Below are 10,920 nucleotides of genomic sequence, written 5' to 3'. Positions count from 1 at the left end.
CACATTAGAAACGACAAGAAACACTTATAAGAGCTTATTATGTTCCCAGCACTGTGCTAACCTCCTTAACTGCATACTTTTATTGAACTCTTAGAATACTATCACATTGTTAAAATTACTATTATCTCTTTTACAGAAAAGTGAAATTTTAAAAAATTTAAACAATTTCCCCAAGAAGACAGAGCTAACAAATCAAGGTTTTGGACATTCAAAATTGATTTTTTTTTTTCTTCCTTGTAGGGCTACTGAAATTTGTACACATAGGATTTGAATTCATTATCACATAGCGGTCTATCAGAAACCTCCTGCCTGTGATAACCCAAGAAGGCCTCTAGGTGTCCTCGTTGACCAATTTTGTAAAAGCCGGACTTGCAGGCCAGAGAAAAGCACTTTGTAGGAAAGGTGTTTCTCAGCCAGCCTCTTCAGAAGAACTTCCATACATTTTTTGCATGTTTTCAGACCAAATTAGGTGTGCTCTAGAAGGTGCCTGGTCTGAAGAAAAACTCTGGATTGAGCAGGGCAAACCTCTTCATGGGCCCAGAGAGTGTGATATTTACCTTTCTGGAGAACCAGCTTCAAGAACTTCTCAGGTGTCTGTTATTGTCCTACCTGCCAGTGGGCGGTGGCCTGTGTATCTATGGTACATGCTCTGAATTTCATGATTTCCTTTGGTGTTGCTTGGAGATTTTTTTTCCAGGATGCCCTAAATGTATCTACTTTTTTTTTTTTTTCAAGTTAATGACAAAAAATTTGGCAGTTACAGCTGTTTCTCGTACTTAACCTAGCACCTTGATTTTCCTTTGTTGAATCTGGCCACTCCTCTGCATTCTTCTGCACAGAAAAAGGCAGGTGTCGTCTTGGAGCCAGCAGCCGGGGCCAAGCCCAGAGTGAAGCAAGAGAGGCCTCTAGGGTACCCACTTTAAGGAGGCTCTCACTCTCAGGCTCTTGCAAGTGCCTGTTGCCCTACTTCAGGCCTTGCAGGAGAGCTCTGGCCCCCAGGTCTGGAAAACACCTTACTCAGCTTGACTCCGTGGGTTAAATAAGCCTTGGTGCCTCCTCCATCCATGGCAGCTTCCAGAGTGACGCACATTCATTCTTTGCAAAGGTTCTGTTCTATGCATTTGTGAATTGCAGTCTAGGCCTGGGTACCTTCTACATATGCAACTTGGGTAAAGCACTTAACCTCCCTGAGCTTTTGTTTGGGATTAACATTTGCAAATTTGCTGTAAGGATTCAACAGGAAAAAAATATTCCAGTCTTCCAGTAGGTCCCTGACAGTGCCTGAGATGTAATCGGCTCTCCACAATGATGAATATTTTCAAGAGTGTTGTCATTTCAGTGGCTAAACGAAGGCAGTACCAATCCTCAGAAACCCCAACTTTCTAGATCTCATGTAAAATTAAACATCACCTTTTTCTTCCAGGAAATAATGTATCTCACAAAGCACCTGCCAGAGACTAGATGTTATACCTCTCCGTTTACATGCAATATCTTGTTCAGCCCACAAATATCCTTGTGTGATGGGTACTAGCGGGGAAACTGAGGCCAGGGAGGTTAGAAAACTTACTCTAGATCATACGACCAGTAAGTGCTGAGGCTGGGATTGATTTCAAGCCCGCCGCCTGTCTCCAGGTCTGCTTGACTTCAAAGCCCATGCACTTAACCACTGCTTTATGAAGATGGTGATGTCTACCCTGACACCCAGTATCTTCTGATAATTGAAGGGCTGTGGAGAATGCCCTTCCCAGTCTCTGGGAAATTTGCCTGATGAGATCTTTCTCACTCTGACTTCCCAGTCTTTAATCTCCTTATGGAGCCAATCTCTTTCAAAATGAGGAGAGGACAACGTAAAACATGGTTTTCTGGGGAAAGTTAAGCATTCGTTTTGCAAGGGAGCAGGGGTGATAGGCTGCACTGGCTAGTTTAATTCACTGTTCACAACCTTTTGAGTACATTCCTCAAATGCATCGGCTCTTTTCCTCCATCTTTTTGCGAAGAGAATTTCCCCCCCGTTGGCCATTCATTAGCAACATCTTGAAGCTACATTCCAATCAGAAGTGTCTGAAGCACTTATCTTGAAAACCCACACACTGCAGCCTGCCCTGGACTGTCTTTTTGGCCATTTTCTTCTTGCTGATCAGATGTCCACCCCTCCCCTTGACCTTTGCTCCTTCTTCCTTCTAGGGCAGCTCTTTTGTTTGTTCCTTCCTCTTTTCATTTTCTTTGGTTTCCATTTGAGAGAGGTGCTTGATGAGCAATTACTTTTTATAATGTCATGGTTAATAAAGAACATGAGGTCTGGACTCAGACAAACAGGTTTGAATTTTGGTTTTACAACTTACTTACTGCGTGGCCATGTAACTGAGGTCAGAGGTAACCTTTCTGAGCCGCTTTCTTTACATTCTTTTCTGGGATAAGACCACCTTTGTCACAGAGTTGTAGGAAGGATTAAATCAAATGACAGCACTTAGCCTGGTTGTTGGGACTATAGCAAGAGCTCAAAAATGGCAGTGTTCTTTCTACTTTCCTGTTTCTTCAATCCTGGAATACATCCTCCTATTCTTTAAGTTTCTGAAACTAACTAAGCTGGTTTTAGCTTTAGGACTTTGGCAAATGCCATGATGATATTCTCTTAAGCCTGGAAGAGCTTCTTTCCCTTCGTGTTTAACTGGACCTTCTCTTACCAACCCCCATGTCTGGGCTGAAGCATCACTGCCCCAAACGCCCCACTATGTCCCAGCAACGTTTGGTATTTTCTACATCCTTTCTTTTCTCACCACACTTGGCTTTCATAAGACAAGTTACTCACATTGGTCACTTCTGTTTCTCCCTCCTTGATTGGACTGTTGGCTTCAGGAAAACATTCTATCCTCACCGCCTAGGACAATGACTGACATATAGTTGATGTTCTAATATTTGCTGCATGCATGGTTTTTCAAATCACATACCATCTCTCCCCCACCGTCAAGAAACAATCATCTCCTATACTTTTCCCTTTGGACTCTTCAAAATGAGACATCTCTGCTGGAACACTGGAAGGCAGCACCCATAAAGTGGATTTAACACCTTTTCCCAGGTGAGATGCCCAGGGTTTCTCAATGGGGTCACTTTGGGCGGTTTGGATAGAACCACTGTTTGTTGTGTGGGACCATCCCATATCTTGTAGCTGTTTAATGTCCATAGTCCCTAAATGCCAGTAGTATTTCCAAATCATTGGGGGATCCAAAGTGTAGCAACACATTTCCAAATGCCCCGAAGTAGGTGGTACAGCCCCAGTTGAAAATCACAGAACTTTTAAACCTTTGGGACTTCATAAGTGTAACAAGCATTTAAGGAGAGATCATTATCTAAAACTCAGCAGTTAGGTCAGCTTCCACCCCCATTTCTCTGGTCCCAATACACCCTTATCGTCAAGACGGCTATTATTCAAAAGCAAAACAAAAGGGAGAAAACGTGTTTGTGTGTGTGCTAACGTTAACAATCAGCTAAGTATTGGAGTGCCTCGGTGGCTCAGTTGGTTAACTGTCCAACCCCTGATTTTGGTTCAAGTCATGATCTCATGGTCATGGTATGGAGCCCCATGTTGGGCTCTGTGCTGGGCTTGGAGCCTGCTTAAGACTCTCCATCTCCCTCTCCCTCTCTCTCTTTCTCCCTCTGCCCCTTCCCTGCTTGTGCTTTCTCTCTCTCAAAGAGATAGACATATAGATAGATAGATAGATAGATAGAAGATAGATAAATGTTAAAAGAATCAGCTAAGTATTGCCAAAATAAATCTTGTTGCATATTTCCTATTTTCTTTTGCAGGGAGATACATTCATGAATCATCAAAAGTAGAAGAGGTTGGAAGTATTAGAAGGATTTTTTGGGACTGGGCTCAGATTCTAAGAGGAGACTAATCCCTGATTCGCTCTTTCCAAGGAGAATCAAGAGTAAAAACTCACAAGCACATACAGCTGATAGAGGTCTATTCAGAGAGGAGTCCTTGGGGTTATGTTAGAAGAGCATATAAACTTCTTATTATCATCCTGTCCTGAACCATCAGAAATGGGGAAAGATCAATAGATATTTTCAGTGCTACTGATCAATATTTAGTTCATTATGGTTACCTGTGATTGTAACAAGTATATTCACTGGTGTGAGACATTTTATTGACTTGAAAAGAATTTAACAAATGTACTTGGTCCACTGATGAGCTCACACAGCAATAAATAATGCAGTCCAGTAGGCTGCAAGCCTGGGTAGTAACCCAGAGAAGGGTTATCTTCATCTGTGTTCAGACCGAGACTTGCCTCTGCCTTTTTGCCACTGGTAATGGAAAAAAACAACAAAACAAAACAAAAGAAAACAACCAGTAACAGCTGAGCTTAGCATGTGTTCACTCCATTTTCATTAACATATTTTTAAAAAATCTTGTTTGCTCCCCTGACTGTATAGAAATTGTTCATGGAACAAGGCTGCAGTAGTTAGGATTTAGTGTTTGCCAAGTCAAAATCTATCTCCTGCTTTTCTCTTAAGAGCTGCATGACTTTTGACAAATTACTTGACCTTCCCAATTTTCAAATTCAGTGCCATGGAGATAATAGCAAGTCACTGGGCTGTTGTGGGGAGTAAAGCAGTAGGTAAACATGCGAAGCATTTTAGCACACCAGCCTGGCACACATTGAACTAGAATTCTATGAATGTCAACTCCTTTTTGCAGCAGGACATGCTTTTCTTTCTGCTGTTCCAGGGTTGGCGCAAAAATGGGGGTGGAGAGGAGGCAGAAAAGTCCCATAAGGATCCAGAGGAGGGGACTGGACTAGAATAGGAAACATGAGAAACACAGGAGACAAGGGGCTTGACACACTTTGAGCCGAAAGAGGAGTTGAGTTCTGTATCCTTTTCTGGGCTCTGTGTATATGTTAAAACTTTTTTCTCACTGAAAATGAACTGTATCCCCATGCCCTGTGAGGTAACAGGGGGCAACGAATGACTTTCCTTATGACTGTGAATGGATGGGGCACCTCCCGTGACAGAACTCCAGGTTAATGGTGCTCAAAGGGTAGTCTAGATACATCTACCACGGTGAATGCTGAGTCACTATATATAATTGCTGAGTTAACATATTGTACACCTGAAACTAACAAAACACTGTAGATTAACTATACTTCAATTAAAAAAGTAGGTAGTGGGGCGCCTGGGTGGCTCGGTCGGTTGAGCATCCAGCCCTTGATTTCGGCTCAGGTCATGATTCCAGGGTTGTAGGCTTGAGTCCTGCATCCAGCTCCACGCTGAGCATGGAGTTTGCTTGGGATTTTCTCTCTCCCCGCGCCCCTGTCCACTCTCACTGTCTCTCTCTAAGGTAATTTTTTAAAAGGGTAGTTAAGAAGCTCTGTTCCTGGAATGTAGATCAAGGTAAGTACAGAAAGTTATGAGTCTGCGTTTAGAAGCTGTGATTGCAACTTGACAGAGTAGTTTTTTTTTTTTTAATGTTTATTTATTTTGAGAGAGAGAGAGAGAGAGAGAGAGAGAGAGAGTGAGCAGGGGAGGAGAGGGAGAGAATCCCAAGCAGGCTCTGAGCGAACAGCTCAGATCTTAACCATGATATCATGACCTGAGCTGAAATCAAGAGTCAGATGCTTAACTGAGCCACCCAGGTGCCCTGCAACTTGACAGAATCGTTTTGTCTGATGAATGTAATAATGAGCAGGAGGAATGTGTATTTTTGGGTCTATTTTTTTCCACATCTCTAGGAATTCATTTTTTCAATTAACTTTTTTCCTTAGTAATTCATTTTTATTTTCCTTCAAAAGACTATAGGCCCACAATAGTTCAAAATTTTAAAAACTTGACTTTCACAACTGGTCCTTTGAAAATAACTACTCTAGAAAATAATCCAAATTTTTCTACAGTCCTGACAATAGTCATTATTCCACTTCTGAATGCTCTTAAGGACTAACATTTGAAGGAACTCTTTAGTCTGAACCTTTGTTCCTAAGAACAGGCCAAACTTAATAGTTTGAGACAATTCTGGAATCTTTATTGCTTATAACATTAAGCTTTTATGAGTACAAGAAAGATTTTGAAGAATTTTCTGAAATATAGAAAAAAATATAAACAGCAAAGAAGGTGAGGCAATTTAAAAAATCCACCTTGTAAAATATACATTTTTATGAGGTAGATCAAAATATATACTGATACAGAGAAGCCCAAGGTATGTTCAGTGAAGAAACAAGTTGTAAACTGTACTTGTAATATGATGCTGTATTAAAAAAAATTACTATATACATAGAAGAAAACCTGAACTAATATAAATTAACCAGTCTGAAAAAAAAATCAGTTCTTACATCTGAAATGTTAGGCTCCCAGGGGCGATTATGTTCTCATGTTATATATTTGCTTTGTGTTTGAACTTCAAATTTTTATCATGACTATATGATACACCGTAATATGAAGCAGATCGATGTGTGATGTTGAACAATTTACCTCTGTCATGTTTTGGTTATTAATAAATATACCAAAAATGCAGTTGAGAGAGGTTTTCCTAAAAAGATAGCGGGTAAAAAAAAATCTTACAGCAAGCCCCCGGTGCTTCTATTTCTTTACCTTCTTTAAATATTTGGGGGCCAAGTTCCACACGTTCTTTCCAGGCCCACTTGCAGTTCTGAGCATTCCATTTCTTGAACAGAAGGCTATTTCCATTTAAGATACTTGCACGGAAGTATTAAGGTCTTCCTACGTTTCATTTCCCATTCCCTTCTCCCCATTGTGCAGGACAAATACATGCCAGATGAAACATTTTCCTGAATTTAAAAGACCAGTTTGCGACTCTGCAAAACTAGGATGAAGGGCTTGTTACAAACAAACAACATTCGCAAGATCGGGAAGCCTAAAAATTCACATCTGTCATCCTCAGCGAGGCAATAAACTACCGTATTTCATCAGTTCTAAGACAACTTTATTGTGAGACACAGCATCATTTTATGTAGCGCTAAGAAAGAAAAAAACACTGCCAATTCCTTTAGAGCATGCCATCAGTCAAAAGATGCATCCTGATTTCAAGGATGTAAATGTGAAAAGATGGGCACCTTGGCATCAGTAAAATACGGTAATACTACAACTAAAAATCTGCAATCTTGTCCAAGAGGATTACATGAAGTAGAACACTTCAAACTGCTTTGGATGAACCCTGAATATAATGGAAGAATACGTAAACATTTTCAGTAGCACACCTTCAGTTTATTGACCTATGTAAAAAAATAATAGGTCTTAAAAAGTCAGAACAGTAAAAGAATATGCAAAAGTATTTCTGTTTCTAGAAGGCTATACAAATATGCAAAAAGGAATAAGTTATTATTTTTCTGCATGTCTTCTGTTTTGCTCCAAATTCGTTCCCCAAACTTCATTTTTAATGATACAAATGACTAAGGACCAGTTTAACAAATCATCTTTATGTATATATTACATGCTTTGGAATATAGATAGAAAATGTTCCAAAAAAGTTGTTCAGAAACTTCTCTCTTCACAATAGGAACATGAAACCTGTATAAAAGGGGGGTAGGGAGCACCTTTTATGGAATATTGAAGCAGAGTGAAGATGACAAAAAAGATCAATCTAGAATATGGAATTTTTTTTTTAAAAACCCTACCATAAACCATAGCTAATTAGTTCTTCCAAGTGAAGTATGAGGTAGTTTTAGCCTCATAATTAAATCTGCAGCTTGGAGTTTTTTGTTTTTTGTTGTTTTTTGTTTTGTTTTGCTTTTGTTTTTTCCTTTTTAATGACTAATCTTGTTTTTGTCACTTGGTGAATTAGAACCCTCTGTGGGATCTGGACAATATGCTTACTTTCCTAATGTTCACCATTTTAAGGCACGCAATTCATCTAAAATGATGTGGCTTTTGTTTTGTTTTGGGTTCTTTGTGTTGTATTACCTTAAAATAGTTTTTCAAACTCTTGATTATAAAAACTCTCCATGTCAGGTCTGCCATTTCAAATGACAACCAAATTGGAGAGTTACCAGCCTGAATAATAACCTATCAGGCCACTGGTGTAGAAAGAAAAAAGGAGCCCAATAATATTGGACCTTAGAAAATTCTCCAAGCAGAGTTTGTCAATTATTCAGTGGGCTGCTGTGTTTTCCCCAATCTGCTACCATAAAGTTATATTACAGGATGCTCCGGCAGTAAGTCTTTCCGGAACCCATTTTATGGTGCTTATGAAAACCATCACTCTTTATAATATCCTAAAAACATTTACACTCATTCAGAACTTCATGAAAATCCAGCTTCTCTTCAAGTAATTTTCCAATACTGTCTCAATTGTTGACGTCCATGTAGAAATACCATGTCATTCTTCGCCGGCTCACAACTCCAAACTTTCTGATGGTGAGCAATGACTGAGGAGCTCCTCGTTGTTCTTCTTCTCATCATGCTGAACTGTGCTCTGAAATTTCCCAACCTTCCTTCCTATTGGAGACCCTGAACACACTTTTCACAGTTTTACGGTTTGCCTTCAACAACTTTTATTCCCTTAACAAGTGCTTGCTACTGATAAAGGCTGAGTCTGTCCTTGGCAATGGTTCCACCTTGCTGTTAGGTTAGTGCCCGGAGCTGGAAAGGCATGTGGTTCAGGGGCTTTTCCGTGGCCTTAGAGTGTGATTCACTTCCAGGGCAGCAAGAGTCCTCTCTTCAACCTTTGATGCTTTTAGCTTTCTAAAGCCAAATAGCTTTCTGGGAAGACGAACACATTTTGCAAGGCACACTAGTGTGAGAACGCGGTGCTTGGTCAAGAGGTCCAAGTGCAGTTCAGACTAATGTTCCAGGCTTTGAATCTTCGTGCCAAAAGAGCCTCTGCTCTCTACTCTTCAGGCTTTCTTCCAACCGGTTTCCATCTGTACTGTCCAGTTGACTGATCTCTGTGTACTGTCTATTAAAGGAAACCAGAAAAGTTGTTACTTGTGGTCATTTTGATTCCCAGAGTACAAAGATTACTCAAAGAATTAGTAGAAAGCACCGTCAAGAAAATATCCAACACTTGGAAATAGGCAAAGCATGACTGTGTGCTGTCTCATTGTCCTACTGGAGCATTGTTGAAAAGGCCCATGCAAGGTGTACTTAATTCTCAAGGGAGATATTCCTTTGTCTCACTTTCATTTACCATTGATAAGGACCCAGATTGTGGTAAGTTACATGTTAATTTTTAGGGTTTTTGTCTGGGAGAAATACAAATAACTTCTGTCTAGTATAAAAAGATTATGGTTAAAATTTTATCGCCCTGTGAGCCATTAACTGTTTTGTTTTTTTTTTAAATCTAATTTCGTAATCTTATTCCAGCATTTTATCTTTCAGTGTATTGAATTCAGTCTTTTGAATTGTCTCAGAAGCAACTTTACCGTTCTGTTAGTTCTCTCATTAATGGGTTAAGTAAATCTTTGACACACGCCCATTTTCTCTTTGTGGGAGAGTCATATTTTTAACTTTTTAAAAAGTATTCCTGACAGCCACATTTTAAGTATTCTTCAAATTAAGAGACTATACTAGATCCTTTCCTCAGGGACAAAGGAATATATTTAGAGGCAGGGGCACCTAGGGACACATTTTACACCCGTAGGGTGTATTGGTCAAGAGTAAATTGGAAACAGCATCACATATAAAAATCACAGGCATGTTTGGAGGGTGGATCCAAATGAAGGCATCCTATTATACAAACCATTCCAATCAGCAAAACTTCATTCCTACAGTAGTAGTTTAGAATAGGTTAGATAGTTAGTAGGTTTCTTTTTATTTTAAATTTCTTTAGTAAAAAGGATTAAAAAGTCATTGGAAGAAGAGCTTTGGAAAGAAATGCTCCGTGAAAACAGGTATTTAGTGTTTTCATCTAATATAAACACAAAGTCAGATTTCCACAGCTTCACACATCGGTCAGTGAGCAAAACACCTGCTAAGCAAGAAGCAACACACAGATCTGAGGGGCTGTACTTACTACTGCTGGCTACACTTAGCAAAAGAGAATTTAAAACTGATCTCATTTCTGGAGACACAACCATTCTCCGGGAAAGAAGCCCTCGGTTTTGCCTAGTTTAGGTAGAGTTAGATAAGGAAGAGAACGGGCAATGGAAAACCGGAAGTGAAAGAAAAACAGTTATTTGAAAACACAGTTTGTAGCACAGAGACAAGAATTGGACTGTATTATATACTAGGTAGGATAAGAGACTTCAACATTTGTGATGCTGGAAAGTTTATGCCACTGACAATTATATCAAATCAGACCTGGAAACAAACTCTTATTGGTAAAAATTTATAGCTTTCTGTAATATCAAGAGCCAGACACTCTGGGAGAAAGGATCTCTAAATAATATATACTTCATTTATTTAAAAAAAATACTCAAATCTTTAACTTAAGGGCAGATCTAAAGTTTTTTATTTTTATCTTTATCTTGAAACCAAATTTCCCTCTTATTTAAAAAAATTATGTTTCCATCAAAAACACAATTTTACAGCAAATTCCTAAAATTTGGTGGATGGCTGTTATTATACTTGCCTTGGTAACAGGTCTAGTTAAATTGATCATTCTGGGGTGTAATAAAAAAATCCTTAGGGCACCTGGGTGGCTCAGTGGGTTAAGCATCTAACTTTGGCTCAGGTCATGATCTCATGGTTCATGAGTTGAAGCCATGCATCGAGCTCTCCTGTCAGCATGGAGCCTGCTTCGGATCCTCTGTCTCCCTCACTCTCTGACCCTCCCCCGCTTGCGCAGAGCATGCGCTCACTCTCTCTCCTTCTCTCTCAAAAGTAAGAAATAAAAACATTTTAAAAAATCCTCAATAGGCAAACAGATGGAAATAAGCACACCTGTACCTCTGTTGCTGGGAGGGTAAACTGGCAAATCTTTCTGGAAAGCAAGGGCTTCAAAAAATACATTTTTCAAGTTAACCCATT

At 39.6% G+C, this 10,920-nt stretch overlaps 1 protein-coding gene across 14 annotated transcripts in view; it reads right to left on the bottom strand.

Moving 5' to 3' along the window:
* Positions 1-5,997: 5,997 nt before the first annotated feature.
* FRMD4B (FERM domain containing 4B) overlaps positions 5,998-10,920 on the bottom strand; it is a 321,646-nt gene continuing 316,723 nt past the window's right edge. For 12 of the 14 annotated variants that reach the window (XM_053219080.1, XM_053219079.1, XM_053219085.1 and 9 more), the window contains 2 exons: positions 9,965-10,056; positions 5,998-8,908 (listed from right to left, as the gene is read on the bottom strand). In XM_053219080.1, coding sequence (XP_053075055.1) covers positions 8,847-8,908; positions 9,965-10,056 — 154 coding nt within the window. In that variant the 3' untranslated portion in view covers positions 5,998-8,846. The remainder of the gene's footprint in view (positions 8,909-9,964; positions 10,057-10,920) is intronic. The other 2 variants (XM_015072433.3, XM_053219088.1) reach the window with 1 other exon arrangement.

Source organism: Acinonyx jubatus, chromosome A2 (assembly GCF_027475565.1).
Source record: "Acinonyx jubatus isolate Ajub_Pintada_27869175 chromosome A2, VMU_Ajub_asm_v1.0, whole genome shotgun sequence".
In the NCBI taxonomy this organism is placed as follows: domain Eukaryota; kingdom Metazoa; phylum Chordata; class Mammalia; order Carnivora; family Felidae; genus Acinonyx; species Acinonyx jubatus.
This window is presented reverse-complemented; position numbering and strand designations above follow the sequence as displayed.